The sequence below is a fragment of the Elephas maximus genome, chromosome 20 (genome assembly GCF_024166365.1).
Source record: "Elephas maximus indicus isolate mEleMax1 chromosome 20, mEleMax1 primary haplotype, whole genome shotgun sequence".
NCBI classification, from domain to species: Eukaryota; Metazoa; Chordata; class Mammalia; order Proboscidea; family Elephantidae; genus Elephas; species Elephas maximus.
This window is the reverse complement of record NC_064838.1, coordinates 47,996,812-48,015,795: the sequence shown is the minus strand read 5'-3', so window position 1 is coordinate 48,015,795 and position 18,984 is coordinate 47,996,812. Positions and strand designations below refer to the sequence as shown.

At 37.0% G+C, this 18,984-nt stretch overlaps 1 protein-coding gene across 3 annotated transcripts in view; it reads left to right on the top strand.

Annotated features, from left to right (window-relative positions):
* Window positions 1–18,984, top strand: part of ANO10 (anoctamin 10) — a 230,588-nt gene that overhangs the window by 67,642 nt on the left and 143,962 nt on the right. For all 3 annotated transcript variants that reach the window (XM_049863252.1, XM_049863253.1, XM_049863250.1), the window contains exons 10-11: window positions 1,971–2,162; window positions 8,288–8,416. In XM_049863252.1, the coding sequence (XP_049719209.1) occupies window positions 1,971–2,162; window positions 8,288–8,416 (321 nt within the window). The remainder of the gene's footprint in view (window positions 1–1,970; window positions 2,163–8,287; window positions 8,417–18,984) is intronic.

Genomic DNA, 18,984 nt, shown 5'->3' with positions numbered 1-18,984 from the left:
ACTGTATGTAATGAGTTGCTTGCTTCTGTCTTGCTGCTTTCAAAATTCTCATTGTCTTTGTCTTGCAGCAGCTTGACTACAGTGTATCTAGGAGTGGGCATCTTTGAGCTTATCCTAAGTTCATTAAACTTTTTAGATGTGTGAACTCATGTTTTTTATCAAATTTGTGATTTTTTGAGCCATTCTTTCTTAAGGTATTGTTTCTACCCCTTTTTTTGTCTTCTCTCTTCCTGGAACTCCCATTATGCATATGTTGGTGTGCTTGATGATGTCACATGAGTCTCTGAGGTTCAGTACATTTTTACTCATTCTTTTTTCTTTTTGTTCCTCAGACTGGATAATTTTAAATGACCTATCTTCAAGTTGTCTGTGTCTTTCTTCTGCCTGCTCAAATCTGATGGTGATCCTCTTTAGTGAATCTTTCATCTCATAGTTTATATCTCTTTATATTCTTAATTTGGCGGGACTTCCTTCTCATGCTTTCCTTTGGTTCTTTAGTCATGGTCTTCTTTAGATGTTTGAACTCATTTAAAATAACAGCTTTTAAAGTCTTTTTCTAGTAAGTTAAATGTCTGGGCTCCTTTGGGGACAATTTCTATTGACTTTTTTTCTTCCTGTATATGGGTCTACTTTTTTTTTGTTTGCCTGTCTCATAATTTTTTGTTGAAAACTGTGTATATTCAGTAATATAGTGTGTCAATTCTGGAAATCACATTTCTTCCTCCACAGGATTTCTCGTTGTTACTACTTGTTATAGTTGCTGTTTGTTTAGTGACTTTTCTGAACTAATTCCCCCAAATTTATATCTTTGTTGTGTATGGCCACTGGAGTCTTTACTCAGTTAGCTTAGTGGTCATCAAATGATTGGACATGGATTTCCTTAAATGCCTGGAGCCAATAAGTCTTTCTTTCTTTGTAGAGGGGCTCTATGTGCATTTTGGGGCACACCTTTAAAACTCTACCAGGCACTTTTCAGCTCTGCCTTAACCTTGATTTCCTGCTTGCACAAAACCTCAAGGTCAGTCAGAAGTGAGGTTTTAGTGCCTTCTCAGGTCTTTCCTGAGCCGGTGCACAGCCCTACCCATATACCTGGTTTTCTAGTTTCCCAGGAATATATCAGAGCTTTTCAAAGCCCCTATATTTCAAAGCCCCTATTCACCGGAATAAATTCAGACGCCTTCCCTTGTGGAAGCCTTTAGTACTTGGAGAGTTCCAGTGAGGTTGAATAAAGGCAAGCCTTTCCAGTGGGGTCTTCCAAAAAGCCACCAAACAGGTCAGATAATGATTCCTATTTGGGATGAGGCATTGAAAGATCGTTAGTACTACTCTACTCTCTCTGGTACTGGGAATATGTGTTGTTATTTTTAAGACTGCTGTAAGGATGGAAGCAAAACTCACCGTTCTTACTAAGATTTAGTTGTTTTTCTTGACTGAATGCTTCCTGGGTTGCTTCAAGTTTTGTTTAATTTCCAGAAGACTGAAAAAGTTGATTAGGACAGCTTTTGTCATTTGTTTTCATTGCTATTATGGAGGGGTGAATTGTTGGAGGTTCTTACTCGACCATTTTCACTGATGTCACCACCATCAGCTTTTTAATGAAGGGCCAGTATTGAGATTCTGGGGTGCTCATGAATGGGGAGTATCATATAATGATGCTGTATCATTTCTGTTTACTTCCATAACAAACGTCTTTAGCTTTGCTGTAGTTTACCTTAAAAGTACAATAATTCATAGATTTGGTACAGTGAAATAAGCAGCTAAATCATTTTTCATTCTTGATTTCAGGTACTTAATTATAAATTTACCTTTGAAGTTAAGTAAATTCTTTGTAGTTTTAAGAAAAAAGAATTGGGAGAAACTCTGATATTTGTTGAACGGTTAGAGGCAAGTGCTTTGCATAGTATTTCAAAAGGTTCTTATTATGTGACATTTAAACAATGCCTTTTTTCTTCTTGTGGTTCATTTTTCAGGGCACCTTTGATGATTATTTGGAGTTATTCCTGCAATTTGGTTATGTGAGCCTTTTCTCCTGTGTCTACCCATTAGCAGCTGCCTTCGCTGTGTTGAATAACTTCACTGAAATAAATTCAGACGCCTTAAAAATGTGCAGGGTCTTCAAACGTCCATTCTCAGAACCTTCAGCCAGTATTGGTATATGGCAGGTAATTATGTGAGAAGAGAATTATTCTTAAAAAAATAATAATAATAACAAAACGAGGCATTGTGATTTAATTACCAAAGGAGTGGAGGAAGGGAAGCCTTGAAGAGATATTTGGGAAAACAGTGTTTTAGTCCTTACTCTGTCACAAACCAGATGTGTGACCTCAGCTAACTTTTCCTGGGCCTTGGTAATTTTGGGGATTTTGCCTTTTTCATTTTTAAAATTTGGCAGGAAGGTTAAACTATAACCTCTAAGACCATTTTCAAATGTGTAACTCCAGCTCTGAGCTTAAGTCATCAGAAGGCAAAGCCGTGTGCATTAATCATGTGCATGACTTGCTACTGAGGTTCACCTACTTAATGGATTAAATGAATATCTCTGAATGCAAGTTCGTGGTCTAAATCTAGAACGCAGAATTTTTTAATGAAAACTGTAGGACCCTAGATCTGGAGATCAGAAAAAGGTGGTGGTGTAAGACTGGAAAGGTAAAAGGAAGTAGTGGGCCCTACAAATGATCATTTAAAGAAAATTGTTAACTTTTTATTTGGAAATAATTTTGAACTTACAGAAAAGTTTGAAATATAAAAATAGTACCCTTTACCTAGATTTATCTGTTGTTAACACTTTACCCTTATTGTTATTTGTTAGCTCTGTCTCCATCTTTGTCTTCTCTCTTTCTTTCTCTTTCTGTCCACACACATGCACTTTCTTTACTAAACCATCTTAGGCTAAGTTACATTCATCACGGCTCTTTATCCTTAAATTCTTCGGTGTGTATTTCCTAAGAACAGGGTTATTCTTTTACACAACTACAGTACAGTTTTTGACTTCAATAATTTGATCAATTAATAATGAATAGTCAATGCAATAGAATAATCTATCATCTGTATTTCAGTTTTGTCAATTGATGCAATAATGTCCTTTTTAGTGTTTTTTTTTTTTTTTTTTTTTCTCTTCCAGTGTAAGATACTATGTCTAGGGTCAGGAATTGTATTTAGTTGTCATGACTCTTTAGCCTCCTTTAATCTGTAATATTTCTATAGCCTTTCTTTATGTTTTATGACATTGACATTTTTGAAGAATACAGTTCCCCTTCCCCCTTATTGTAACAGAATGTTTCTCATTTGGGTTTTCTAATGTTTCTTCTTGAATAGATTCAGGTTATGCATTTTTGGCAAGTGATTTTGTGCCTTTCTCAGGGTATCATATCTAGAGACACAAGATGTCTACCTGTCCCTCGTTGGTCTTTTTTTTTTTTTTTTAATTGTTTATTTTAGGTCATCTGGTCAAGGTGTTGTCCAGTTTCTCCATTATCTAATTACCACTTATACCCCTTGCAGCTAAGCAGTAGAAGGATAAACCTAAAACCAAACCCAGTGCTATTGAGTTGATTCCGATTCATAGCGACCCTATAGAACAGAGTAGAACTGCCCCATATAGTTTCCAAGGAGTGCCTGGTGGATTCAAACTGCCTACCCTTTGGTTAGCAGCTGTAGCACTTAACCACTACACCACCAGGGTTTGCAGTAGAGGGATACACTCAAAAATCATACAGTTATCCTGCTCCTCATCAAAACTTTTTCTGAGATGTAGCATCCACTGATGATGTTTAAGTGATCCAGACTTTACTATGATTGCTGTGAAGTGGTGATTTTCCACCTCTACCAGTTGGCACTTGACATTCTACTGTAAGCAAAAGCCCTTGCTTCTCCCCCATCCGTTATCTATCCATCCATCTGTTCGTCCTTGGTATGGACTCATGAATTACTATTTTTTCAATGGTTTACAATTCATTACTGTGCTTAATTATTTTAGTGCTGAAATTATCCCAGATTTGTCCAGTGGGAGACCCTTCAAGTCAGCTCGTGCCTCTTGACACACCGTCATCATTTTTTGTTTGTTTAGTACTTCTGTATTCTCTGGCATAACAAGATGTTCCAGGCTCATTTTTTACCCATCTTTCTCTAGCCCTGGAATCAGCCATTGTTTTTCAAGGAGCCCTGTGTTGTTGTTTTTAACTTGTATATGCATATAAAAATGTACATTGGAGAAAAAACCCATAATTAAAACATATGACCTATGTCTCCATCTTTAACCACACTGACTCCTTTTATTAAGGAACTTTTCTTTCTCCAGCCCTGTTTTATCTTACTGTCCTTCACATGTTTGAATGAGTACCAGTATATATACAAAGGTGAGTTGTCTGGTTAGCAAAGGTACCCTACCTATGATTAATGGAAAATACTTTGAAGTCCTTCCTCATCATTCAGTCACACTTCATTTTCTCCAAGTTAAAAAGAGAAATTGGGCAAAGAGATTTTCTAAGATAAGTATAGGAAGTTTTATACCATTTCTTACTCAATTCTTATGAACCACAATACAAGACCCTATGTTGGAAAAGCCATCTGTTGGTCTTAACCAAATCAGCTCCCAAAATTGTTATGTAAAGTAAAAGGAAATAAGTATGTAAGAACTTGGAAATCCCCATTTAAAGAAAAGGCATATATAATTGATATTTATTAATAAAACACAGGAGTCCTGGGTGACTCAAACAGTTAAGTGCTTAACTACGAACCAAAAGGTTGATGGTTTGAACCCACCTACAGGTGCCCCAGAAAGGAGACCTGGAGATCTCCTTCCAAAAGACCACAAACCTTGAAAACCCTGTGGAACGCAGTTCTACTCTGCAGCACATGGGGTTGCCGTGTGTCAGAATCAGCTCGACAGCAACTTATTTGTTTTTTTTTAAATAAAACAATTTTGAAAGAATCCTAATTTTATATTCTATACCTGGTAAAGAGAATACACCTTTTCAAGTGCCCATGAAATATTCATTAAAAGTGACCAGATGTTAACCTATAAGAAAACCCTCACAAAATCTATATTTTCTGATCAAATGCCATGAAACTAAGAGTTAATAACACAGAAACAAAAATCTCCTATCACCTGGAAATAAAAATAAACAACTATGTTAAAGAACGCTTGGTCCAAGAGATAATAAAATTTGAAAGTTGAGAATTTCTAGAACACAATGATTTTTAAAATAATATATATCAGAAGTTGTGGGATATAGCTAATGCAGTACTCAAAGGAAAATTTGTAGGCTTAAAATACTAATACACACACGAAAGAATGCAAATGAATTAGGCATTTGAATCGAAACATTAAACAAAGTAAGTGGAAAGCAAGCCTCATATCGTGTACAAAAATTCCCTCAAAATGAATTATGAACTTAAGTGTAAAAAGTTAAACTATAAAGGGGGAGGAGAGAAAATCTTCCAGATGTTGGGTAGGGCAAAGAGTTCTTAGACTTGATGCCAAAAACAGAATCCCTAAGAGAAAAAATAAGTTGGACCTCATCAAAAGTAAAAACTTTTGTTCTGTAAAAGCTCACGTTAAGATGATTAAAAAGCAAGCTACATACTGGCAGAAAACATTTGCAAACCATCTATCTGACGAAGGACTTAAGTGTAGAATATACAAAGATCTCTCAAAACTCAACAGTAAAACACAGTCCAATTAGAAAATGGGTAAAAGAAATGAGCAGACGTTTCGCCGAAGAGAATATACAGATGGCCAGTAAACACATGAAACGATGTTCTACATCATTAGCCATCAGGTAAATACAGATTAAAACTACAATGAGATAGCACTACACACCCATCAGAATGACTAAAAAGGTGACAGCACTGAAGCTGGTAGGAAGGCAGAGAAATTGGATCAGTCATACTGCTGGTGGGAATGTGAAATGAGTCAGTCACTCTAGAAAACAGTTTGACAGTTGCTTATAAAACTGAACGTGCAAGTAATGTATGATCCCACAACTGTACTCTTGGACAGTCATTGCATTGAAATGAAAAGTTAGATTCATATAATGTACATTAATGTTTATAGCAACTTTATTTGTAACAGCTAAAAACCGGAACCAGCCCCCAGATGTCCTTCAATAGGTGGATGGTTACAAAACCTGTGACATGTACATACCATGAAGTACTACTTAGCAAAAAGAGACACAAATACTGCTCATAAAAAGGAATAAACTATTGATACACCACCGATTTGGGTGAATCTCTTGGGAACTATGTTGAGTGTAAAAAGCCCAATCTTAAAATATTACCTACTGTATGATTCTATTTATATGACATTTGGAAACCCTGGTGGCGTAGTGGTTAAGTGCTACGGCTGTTAACCAAAGGGTCGGCAGTTTGAATCCACCAGGCGCTCCTTGGAAACTCTATGAGGCAGTTCTACTCTGTCCTATAGAGTCACTATGCGTCGAAATTGACTCAACAGCATTGGTTTTTTGTTTTTTTTTTTTCATGACATTTAAAAAAAATTTAGAAATATAGATCATATTAGTGGTTGCCAAGGATTAGGGAGCCCAGGGGAGGTGAGGTTATGTTATGCAAGGAAAACAGGAAGGACCCTTGTGATGGAATTGTTCAGTGTCAACTATAGTGGTGATTACTGAAACCTACATATGTGATAAAATTGTGTGGAACTTAAATATACACATACAAATGAGTACAAGTAAACTAGAGAAATCTAAGTAAGTTTTAGTAGATTGTATCACTGTCAATATCCTTTTGAGGTATTGTATTATAAACTGGCTGTTGTCATGACGACCCCACGTGTGTCAGAGTAGAACTGTGCTTCATAGGGTTTTCAATGGCTGATTTTTTGAAGTAGATCACCAGGCCTTTCTTCTGTAGTGCCTCCAGTGACCTTGAACTTCCAGCCATTCAGTTAGCAGCTGAACATATTAACCATTTGCACCACCCAGGGACTCTCATTGCAAAGTATTACCTCTGGTTTTGCAAAGTATTACCAGGTCCCCACTGGTAAAGGGATTTCTCTATATTATTTCTTACAACTTAGCTCAATAAAAATTTTGGTTAAAAAGGTAAAACTGTAGATCATCTTTACTTAAAAGTATTTAAAAAATATTAAACGAGACAATGGCGAATTGAGCCAATTAGCATATTAAAAGATAAGGATACTCATGATCACCTATAGTGTTCAGTACTGGAGTTATTGATCAACCTAATTAGATGAGAGAAAGAACTATGAAAGTTGGAAGGAAAGAGATAAAACTGTGTTTGGAGATGATATGATTTTGGTTTCTATGATTGGGAAAACCCAGAGAATCAACTGGAAATTTGCCACAAATAATAAGAGGATATAGAAAGCTATATAATTAATATACAGAAATAAGTAGTTTTCTTATATGCAAATAACCATTTAAAGATATATGGAAGTAAAAACCCTATTTATAATTGCAACAAAAATGAAAAATACCTAAGAAGTATCAAAAATGTGCAAGAATTATATGAAGACTACATTAAAATACAAAAGACTTGAACAAATGGGAAGACGTGGCAAGTTCTTGTATAGTAGTTGTGGTAAAAAAAAAAAAAAAAAAAGAAAGAAAATGGCCGCAATTATTCACTGCTTCCTGTATTCGCACCTTCCCATCTAGAGATGGAATCTTAAACCCTTTTAATCTAGGCTGCCTTTATGACTTGCCTTGGACAATGCAGCGTGGTGAAAGTGACATTGTGCCAGTTCCTAGCCTAGGTCTCAGAGGACCTTGTGGGCTTTGACTCTCTTGGAACCCTACTCAAATGCCATCTGTACAAGCCCAGGCTACTGTGTTGGAGAATAGGAAACTATGTGGGATAAGAAAGTTCTTACTAAAAATAAGAAAGTGCTTAAGCCATCTCCAATGGGAAGGTATAATGCACTGCTTTGGGATACTCAATCCAAAGGTATCTAAGATACATTCTAACTGTGTGACTTTTTAAGCTAAAGAAAATCATGGCATGACAGAGAAAAAGTTTAAAATGTACTTGAAATATTTAAAACTAGGGAAAGACTTTCCTTGCCATCCTTGTTCAATTCCTACTCATAGCGACCCTATAGGACAGAGTAGAACTGCCTCATAGGGTTTCCAGGGAGCACCTGGTGGATTTGAACTGCTGTCCTTTTGGTTAGCAGCCGAACTCTTAACCACTAAGCCACCAGGGTTTCCTGTTTGATTTTAGATTATAAGAAACAAGAGGAAAAATGGAAGCAGTCATTGCAGTTTGTTATTTTCACATTTTTTTCCCCTCTCTTTTCTCTTAGTTGGCTTTTGAAACAATGAGTGTTATATCTGTGGTCACTAACTGTGCTCTGATTGGAATGTCACCACAAGTGAATGCAATCTTTCCAGACTCGAAAGTGGACCTAATTCTGATTGTCGTGGCAGTAGAGGTAAGTGTAAATTTAAACTAATTTTAAATAGTTTCCGCATCAGATACCTCTGTTATCCTAAAGCAGCGATGTCTTTGGCACCTGGTGACTGGCAATTTAGCAACTTGCACTTACTGGTAAAAAATCAAAGCAGTTCAGACAAGAGGACCAAAGTAGTATATTCCTGGTTATTGCCCAGGGATGAAAAACAGTCACCAAGATGTAAACAAGGAGATGATTATTCAGCCAGTGAGCAGTCCTGTCCAGTGTTAAATAGAAAAATCCTATTTGAAATAGAATTCTCTAGATTTAGTATATTTTTTTCGTCTGTTTTAGGGAAATGTCACTTCTACTTAAGAAATACCTTTTGGTAATAGTCTGATTAAGTCTCATTTGCAACAGGTGTGAAATTTATTGTGAAATACTTAGCGTTCCAAAATGTAACGTCTAGGAAAACGTAATGTCACATACAAGGCATAAGTAGTCTGTCTGTGTACTTTCGATGTTTTCATTTTGTTTGTCATGTTTCTGAATATGGATTACCGTAACCTCTGGAGAATTAAGCACTGACCATTGGAAGAATTTGCAGGAATATTTTGTTGCTAATGGTTTTAATTGTCAGGCATATTGTGACCTTTCAATTTTAGATATTTTAAAAATACAACAGTGAAAGTGGAAATTTATTAAAGTAGAATTTAGCAGGATCATTTAAATAAAGTGGTGATTGATATACCCAGGACACAGGGCTCTTCAGAAAAAATGAAATCATGACTTGAGCAATTCCAGTGTTGGCTAAAGTAATATGTTCTGCGTGCTCTTTTTGCGCCATTAGCATATTCGATAGAAATTGTATCACGGTAAATGATACATGTAGAATACGTGTTTTTGAGAATGATTTTAGAAGGCGGTGAATAGGAGGGGATAGAGAATGGACTGGAAGATAAAAGCAGATCTGTTCTGAATTTTGTGAGTTGAACAGGATTTTGGAGAGCTATTTGCAAGGCTAACTTAATACCTATGGAAGTGAGAAAACAAGACAGAGGTGCCCTGGGTAGAAGGGAGGCCAGCTGGCCAGGCTCACTGTGTACCTTCTTAATTTAGGATCTGACCCTTAACTTTGCAGATCTAGGAACTTGTCTTTGCCAGTACATTCAGAGTTAATATAGGCTTTTGGGACTGATTTGAACTTAAAACTAATGAAACTCACAAGGGAGCAACTAGAATGCCAGTTAATTAATTTACAATACAATACAATACAATACAAAAAAAAAACAAAAAACCCAAACCTGTTGCCTTTGAGTCAACTCTGACTCATAGTGACCCTGTAGGACAGAGCAGAACTGCTCCATAGGGTTTCCAAGTAGCAGCTGGTGGATTCAAACTGCTGACCTTTTGGTTGGCAGCCAAGCTGTTAACCACTGTGCCACCAGGACTCCAATTTACAATAAGGATATACTTTTCCAGTGACCATCGCAGTCTGTGTAAAAGTTGAATCGGTAACCAGAAGATTTCTTGGTAAATTTAGAACCAGAGCAAGGGAGTGTAATAGTCTTCAAAGATGTGGAAATCCTGAAAACCATCGCCGCTCCCTAACAGAACAGAGCTCTGTCATGAGCCACATTGTGGTATAGTTAGTTTCTCAGCAGTGTTGGATAAGGTCAGTACTGTGCACTTTCTGATTTTGCCATCACTTTCTCTAGATTTTTGGCTGGCTCAGTCTATCTTCTTGTATACTATTACCATCGATTAGTCTACTGCTTTCTTTTGTATTTGGTGATATCTTAACCAGACTTCCAGGGCCTGATCTTGTTTGATTTAGATTTAGTGACCCACAGGACTAGTCTGCTGATGGCTAATCTCGTGTTGCATACTGATTTTGCTAATCTAGTTCTCGTAAATTTGCTTAATCTGCAGGTTCTGGGGGCACTTTGTGTTGCTCTTTAGGTTCTAACTATTATGCTTCTTAAGTTTTTTTTTTTTTTGTCTCTTTACATAGTATTAAAGCAGCTGGATTACTGTCATTATCTAAACTGGTCCCTTAGTATACAACAGAAGTAAGTCAATATTAAAAAAAGTATGAGAAAAATCTTTGGCTATCTACAGAAAATTTAAATTGCTAGCCTATGATTGTGACTTTTAATCTTCACTTAATTTTATTCTTTTCATTCTTTATTTTGAAATAATTATAATTCACAGGAAGTTGCAAAGATAGTACTGAGGTTTCATGTACCTTCCATCCAGTTTCCCCTGATAGTTACATTATATAACTGTAGTGCAGTATCAAAACCAAGATACTGACATTGGTACATGGCACATATAGATTTTTGTAGATCTTTATAAAATATAAAAAAAAAAAAACCAAGATACTGACATTGATACATGGCACATATAGATTTTTGTAGATCTTTATAAAATATAGCACATATAAATTCATGTAACTACCATTGCAGTCATGATAAATCTCCATCATCACAAAAATCTTCCTAAGCTACCACTTTATAATCACCCCCTTACCCCTCCCCCAACAGCCCTAAAATTCCTGGAAACCACAAGTCTAGTCTCCCTCCGTATAATTTTGTCATTTTGAGAATATTATATAAATGGTACATGACCTTTTCTTTTATAATTTCCTTTCTGTTTGAAGAACTTAGTTTAGCCAGTCTTTAAGGGTAGGCCTGATAGTGATTATTAAGGGTAGGCCTGATAGTGACAAATTCTCTTAGTTTTTCTTCATCCGAAATATTTTTTTTTCCCTCCATTCCTGAAGGGTAGTTTCACTGGATATAGAATTTGTGGTTGACAATTCTTTTCTTTCAGCACTTGAAAAATACTGTGCCACTTCCATTTGGCCTCCATGGTTTCAGATGAAAAATCTGCTGTCATTTGAACTAGTATTCCTTTATGGGTAATGTCACATTTCTTCAGCTGCTTTCGAAATTTGTTTTTAGTTTTCAGAAGTTTTGTTATGATGGGTCTTCATGTGGGTATCTTTGGGTTTATCTTGTTTGAGAAGTGCTCAGCTTCTTAGATCTTCTCAGATCAAATGTGGTGTATTTCACCAAATTTGGGGATTTTCAGCCATTATTTCTTCAAATACTTTTTCAGCCCTGTTTTCTTTCCCCTCTCCTCTGGGATTCTGATGATATGAATGCTGGATATTTTATTATTGTCCCACACATCCCTGAGAATCTGTTTAATTTTTTCAGCTTGTTTTTTCTCTGTTTTTCACATTGGGACAATTCTATTGATGTCTTCAAGTTCACTGATTTTTCCCAATGTCATCTCCACTCTGCCTAACCCATTCACTTAAGTTTTTATTTGTTGTTACATTTTTTAGTTCTATAATTCCTATTTGGTTCCTTTTTATAATTTCTATTTCTTTGCTGGGATTTTGCATTTTTCCATTTATTCCAAAAAAATTCGTAATTAACTGGTGAAGCATCTTTGTGATTGCTGCTTTAAAATCCTTGACAGATAACGCCAACATCTGATTCACCTCAGTACTGGTGTCTTGATGGTCTTTTCTCATTCAGGACGAGGTTTTCCTGGTTCTCCACATGATGCGTGATTTTCAACTTCAACTTGAGCATGTTGGGTATCATGTTATGAGACCCTGAATTTTGTTTAAGTCTTCTGTTTTTTTAGCCAGTCTCCTTTAACACCACCCTGACACTGTGTGTGTGTGTGTGTGTGTTGGAGGGGTGAAGGGAAAAGGTTGCTTTGTTGCTCCCAGTTGGCAGTGCAAGTCCAGGTTCCCTACTCAGCCTCCATTGACATGGGGAAGGAGAGGCTGTTTGTTACTGCCGGGTGTGGTGGAAGTTCCAGATTCCCACTAGGCTTCCAGTGATACCACACTAGCTTGGGGCAGTGGGGAGGGGAGTGCAGGAGTGCTTTGTTTCTGCTCCCAATGTGACCTTCACTGTCATTGTGTCAGGGGCCTGGCCTCTGTACTGCTAAATGGTGGTGAAAGTCCTGACTCTCTGCTAGGGCTCCTCTGATACCCACCCAGCAGGAAGAGGGAGGGAGGCTTCATTAATGCTGGGTAGGGATAAAAATCCAGGGTCCCCACATGATTGCCACTGATAAGATTGCAGGGGGCCTTCTTATCACCCAAGAGGGATAGAATTTCAGTGTCCCTAATCAGCCTTCTCTGACACGCTTTGGTGGGTGTGTTGAAGTACCTTGTTACAGCCTGGCAAGGGTGTAAGTCTAGGCTCTCCTCTAGGCATTTGCTGGCATAGGTGGGTATAGGGCTACAGTTTTTTCTGTGGTATTTGGCTGGAGTAGAGCGGTTATTGTCTAAAATGCTTGTTTCTGGCTTTCTAGACTGCTCCTGTCCTGGTCCTTTGGCTAGAGAGGGAAGGCTTTTCTTGGGGCTTTTTTGTACTGTGGTATGTGCTCATTGGCGTTTCTGGGCTGCTCGCTTCTCCAGCACCCGGTCTCGGATATATGAGGTAAAAAACAAAACCCAAGAAACTCAGTGTCATGTTGTTCTCTGAGTCTCAAGGGTCCTACCTGGCTTGCTTTCTTTTCTCTACCTTCAGAGTCTTCTTATGCTTATTTTACATATAATGTCCATTTATATATTATAAATTTTGTATTATCCATATGTATGCATATGTATATATCTATTATATATATAATTTGTATATGTGTGTCTAATATATATGTATATATATTACATATAGAATGGGGATTCCAGAACACTTAACTGTGCTCATGAGGAGCCTTTACATAGATCAAGAGGCAGTTGTTCAGACAGAACAACGGGATACTGATTGGTTTAAAGTCAGGAAAGGTGTGTGTCAGGGTTGTATTCAATCTGTATGCTGAGCAAATAATATGAGAAGCTGGAGTATATGAAGAGGAACAGGGCATCAGGATTGGAGGAAGACTCATTAACAACCTGCGTTATGGAGATGACACACCTTGCTTGCTGAAAGTGAAAAGGACTTGAAGCACTTACTGATGAAGATCAAAGACCACAGCCTTCAGTATGGACTGCACCTCAGCATAAAACAAAAATCCTCACAACTGGAGCAATGAGCAACATCATGATAAATGGAGAAAAGATTGAAGTTGTCAAGGATTTCATTTTACTTGGATCCACAATCAACAGCCATGGAAACAGCAGTTAAGAAATCAAAAGACACATTGCATTGGGTAAACTTGCTGCAAAGGACCTCTTTAAAGTGTTGAAGAGCAAAGAGGTCCCCTTGAAGACTAAGGTGCGCCTGACCGAAGCCATGGTATTTTCAATTGCATCATATGCATGTGAAAGCTGGACAATAGATAAGGAAGACCAAAAAGGAATTGATACCTTTGAATTGTGGTGTTGGCAAAGAATATTGAAAGTACCATGGACTGCCAAAAGAACGCACAAATCTGTCTTGGAAGAAGTACAACCAGAATGCTCCTTAGAAGCAAGGATGGCGAGACTGCATCTTATATGTTTTGGACATGTTGTCAGGAGGGATGAGTCCCTGGAGAAGGACATCATGCTAGGCAGAGTACAGGGTCAGTGGAAAAGAGGAAGACCCTCAACGAGGTGGATTGACACAGTGGCTGCAACAATGAGCTCAAGCATAACACTGACTGTAAGGATGGCTTAGGACCGGGCAGTGTTTCATTCTGTTGTGCACAGAGTTGCTATGAGTCGGAACCAACTCGACGGCACATAACAACAACAACATATTACATATTGGGGCCCTGGTAGAGCAATGTTTAAGTGTTTGGATGCTAATCAAAAGGCCAGCACTTTGAATGCACCAGCCGCTCCTTAGAAGTCCTATGGGGCAGTTCTTCTCTGTCCTATAGGGTCGCTATGAATTGGAATTGACTCGACAGCAATGTCAATGTTGCATGTAGTGTTTTTAGTTGTACTTAGCAGGAGGAATGGTGAAAAGTATTTCTTTATCTTCCTGGAAGCAGAAGTCCTCACTATCTTGTTTACTAATCTTTTTTTTTTTTTTAATTTTTGACTTGGGACATTTGTACGTGGGAAGCCCTCTCTTTGGACCTGATTAGCTCACTTTTATTCTTTTATTAGATTTCTCTGTGACTCTCAGGCCTTTCTGACTCCTCCACCTCAATTAAGTCTCTTCTGTCAGTCTCTCACTAAGCCTTGTGTTCTTTCCCTTCATGGCATTTATCCCATTCACAAGCCAGGCACTTACTTGTAGGTTTGTGTGTTTAACTTCTGGACTGTTAGCTTCCTGAGGGTAGGGTCATGTCTACTTTTCTATCTCAGTACATAAAACCACCCTCTGGAATAGTGACTAGCACATAGTAGGTCTGTAGTTCAGTGTTTGGATGAATGTTGAATTAGCAAATTAGGCTCATTAAAAAAAAAAATGGGAATTTCAGTATTTTTATTTAAAAGGAAAAGTAGATATTATTCATCTTTTGTTACATTTATATTCAGTAGTAATTATATGATTATATTTGTTGGTCTATGACATTTTAAAGTTCTTCTTATGAAGTGGCAAGTGCTCACCCTTTGTATTCTTTAATTAAATTACATTCCATATTGAGAACAGCTATGTGCATGGTAACTGAATCTGATGCTATGGAAAGACAAAGCCACCTTTTTATTTTTGTCCTCAAGGACTTTACTTCTTAATATAGTTGAGATGTGCATATTTTACATACACACACGCATGCATGCACCCACGTACATATGTAATTAGATATTTATTCATATACACACTTTATGCCAAGGTTGGAGGAGGAAATGGTCATGAATATGTAATCATGAATTTCATCTGAAAGTAGCAGACCCTGCTGTCTTCACCTTCTTCCTTCGGTGACCCCCCCATAACATATTTTGGAAAAGCTTGGATGTGGCTTTGTTCTGATTTCCCAGAGCAGTAGCAGAGGGCAGTTTCATCCATGCTGTTGGAGACTTCCCGCTGACTTCTGCCCCCATTATAATCTACTCCTAGGACATAAGTTAGAGGTACCTGGCAACCTAAGGGGTGACCGACAAAATCACAGCAGTCAATTGTGACATAGGTGAGAGGTATTTTTCAGGCTAAAATTAATCCACAAGGCCAAAATGCCAATAAGGTTTTGTTGTTGGGTGCCGTGAAGTCAATTTCGACTTACAGTGACCTCATGTGACAGAGTAGAACTGCTTCATAGGGTTTTCTTGGGTGTAACTTTTTATTTTATTCATTTTGTTGTTGCTGAAAATATACACAGCAAAGCATACACTGAGTCAATAGTTTCTACATGTACAGTTCAGTGACTGATCACATTCTTCAGGTTGTGCAACCATTTTCACCCGCCTTTTTTGAGTTTTTCCTCCCCCATTAACATAAACTCACTGCCCCCTAAGGTTCCCATCTGATCTTATGAGTTGCTTTTGGTCAATTTGATCCCATATAGATAGTTCTTAAAAGAACATAATGCTCAAGGCAGACATTTTTCACTAGTTAAGCGAAACTATTGTCGAGTTATGAGAAGCCTTCGGGGGATATTTTTGGTTTAAGGATGGCTGTAATTTTGACAGAAGCAAAGTTTTAGGCTATCTGAATCCCTGCCAGACTTATACCTCTAAACAAAGAAGCATTTCCTTTGGTTGAAAAAAAAAAAACCCATTGCTGTTGAGTTGATTCCGACTCATAGCGACCCTATAGGACAGGGTGGAACTGCCCCATAGGGTTTCCAAGGAGCGCCTGGTGGATTTGAACTGCTGACCTTTTGGTTAGCAGCCGTAGCTCTTAAGCACTGCAGGACCAGGGCTCCTTCCCTTAATTTCCAAGGATAAATTCTTGTTAAGAGTGATTGTTTTTGGTGTGTATTTGTTTTAACGTGCTTACAGTACCTATGGTTTATTTTATGATACATTGTTAGGTTAACTATTGCTCAAAAGCTGGGATATATTGGCACAGATTGGTATCAAAATAAGTCCCTTTTTTCTACTGTGGCAATAAATTTGAAGATTTCTTTGTTTTTAGTTTTTTGTCTTCAGTACATTTGTGAGGACCTTCGCTTTGGTTTCAAAATAGAGAATTTTCTGTGTCAGAACAAAATCAAGCTCAGAAAAAGTGTTAGAAGTAACCCAAAATTACTAAGTTAACTAATTTTATTCTAGTGTTCCTGAGACCTTAGCTGAATGCCATCTGGTCTTGTAATGAATCCAAAATGTAGAAAAGTTTACAAATAAATTCGAAAACAGGAGTTTTTGGTTTAGTTCCATAGAAGTTTGCAAAGTCGTGCTGCCACTCGAATCCAGAATGTTAGAGAAGATTTATCAAAGTCACCAGAGGCTCACATCAACATGTTTCTGTCTGTGAGTGGGTCTGTTTGGTCTGCAAGTGTATTTTCAGATAAGGAAACAGAACCTTAAAATTAATTTTAAAATAAAATTCTATTTTACCCTCTATTTTTTTCCTATAGTCAAGAAAAGTGTTAGCATTTATTGTGTTAAAAAAAAAAAAAAGTTTTACCTACTAGGATATTAGAAAATAGCACGCTGCGCTTTTAGATGTTTGTTCATGATCTGTAGAAGTGTAGAAATATCCGTGATTAAAAAAAGCCATGAAATAGAAGCCATGAATATATATATGAACTTCTTGATGAAAAAAGACAACTGAGATGTTTATTTTGAAGTCTCTTTCTCTAAATTAAGTGACATCTAAAATACATTTAGGCAATTAGAATTTGTTAACAAAGTACGACTTTAAAAATGTAAGTTTTAGAAAATTGATGTTGGGTATTAGTGTTCGCATAATTTACATATTAAGAAAGATCTAATGTTTAGACAATTGTTCAAATTAAAAATACATCTCAAACAACCTCAACTGTGAAATAACACTTTTAAATTTAAGTTCTCTTATCTTCTTCGACCTACAGTATATTCTCTGGCAAGGTACAATAAATATATATCAAGGATATCGGATAAAGTATATACATTTTTTAGATGATATATCAACATATATATATATTAACCATTCGTTGACCCTTGCATGTTGACCTTGAAGTATCCAAAACGTGTATTGGCTAACATCTATCCATTGACTTGTTAAAATATATTTAAATAAATTGGGAATATATTTTGTTGGGACACTGGGCGTGTGTAAATATTTTAAGACCATTTTCTTTCACAATTTTTCATAGTTTAACTCAATTTTCTACCCTGCTCAAGTTAAAACTACTTCCATTTAATAAAACCTCACAAATTGTGAGTATATTGTTTAAATAGCCTTTCTGGGTCACATTCCTACAGCCAGAAAACTTTAATTTTTATTTAGGTTTTTGATTCTTCGGAGATTTTTTGAAAGCTTCATTTAGTGTCGCATAAAATTGAGTAATGGCAAAAATGTTCATTAGTATATGCTGAGAACTCAGCATCCTATGTCACAACTTTTGTGTTTTTACTGCCACCTAGTGTTGCATGTTGCATGGTGGCACAGTGGCCAAGCGCTAGGCTGCTAATTGAAAGGTCAGTGACTCCAACCCACCAGCTGCTCCGTGGGAGAAAGATGTGGCAGTCTGCCTCCGTAAAGATTTACAGCCTTGGAAACCCTATGGGGCAGTTCTCCTCTGTCGTGTAGGGCTACTAGGCGTCGGAATCCACTCAAGGGCAACGGGCTTGTTTGACTTTGTTTTGTTTTAGCGTTGCCTTTAAAAGCTAAAAAAAAAAAAATTTTTTTTTTTTAAAAGCTGATGACACCTGAACACTACTTTTATTTGTAAGAGAGTTACAGAAATTTCTTAGAGGCTGACCAAGAGAATAGCCTACCAATCTATTAGCGAAACAGTAGGAAAATGACATTTTTGTAGGTTAAAAATGCTAAAATATCACCAATGTCATAAAGTTCAGCCTGCAGGATTAAATCAATATCCAAATACTTTTCCTTAGGTAATCTACCCTCACTTTTGAGACGAATTTATTTCACTTCCTTGGTATAATTTCAAGCAAAGGATCACTACTTTAAATGAAGAATTACACAAAAATTTCCAATTCCAAAAAAAGAGAAGTGGTCTAAAATCCTCCAAATGTTAGATATTTCATTTTAACATTAAATGCATACACAGTTTTCCAATAATTCTGAACCTGGCAAAATGCCCACATTAGACATACTAAATGCTAACAATTAACCTACTGAAGTTGTTCTTTACTCCTAAGGTGAAAATGAATGAATGACTTACCCCAGAAATCACCCTGAGTTTCTAAACCTTTGGTTCTTGTGACCAGCAAGCCTGTCTGCACCATGCTTGCTAAACTGATAGTTTTGAAAATATCATTTAATTGCAGTTTCTTAAAAAGATTTTACGTTATCATGTTTTGTTGCCCCCAACACCTCCCCCCCAGATCTGCTTAGAAACAATTGATTCTCAGCTATTTTTAATGACTGAAGGTTTCTCTGACTCACCGAGCCTCTCGGGTTCTTTGGGGCTGTGACTCACAAGGTTTATTTTTCCTATTTTTAAAAAATAGTTTCACAGGTACAAAAAAGTTTCAAGAATAATACAGAGAATTCCCATATACCCCTTATCAGAATTCACCAATTTTTAACACCACATTTATGTTCTCTCTCTCTGTTCCCTGTCTTTTGAGAAGACTTTTTTTTTTTTAATTC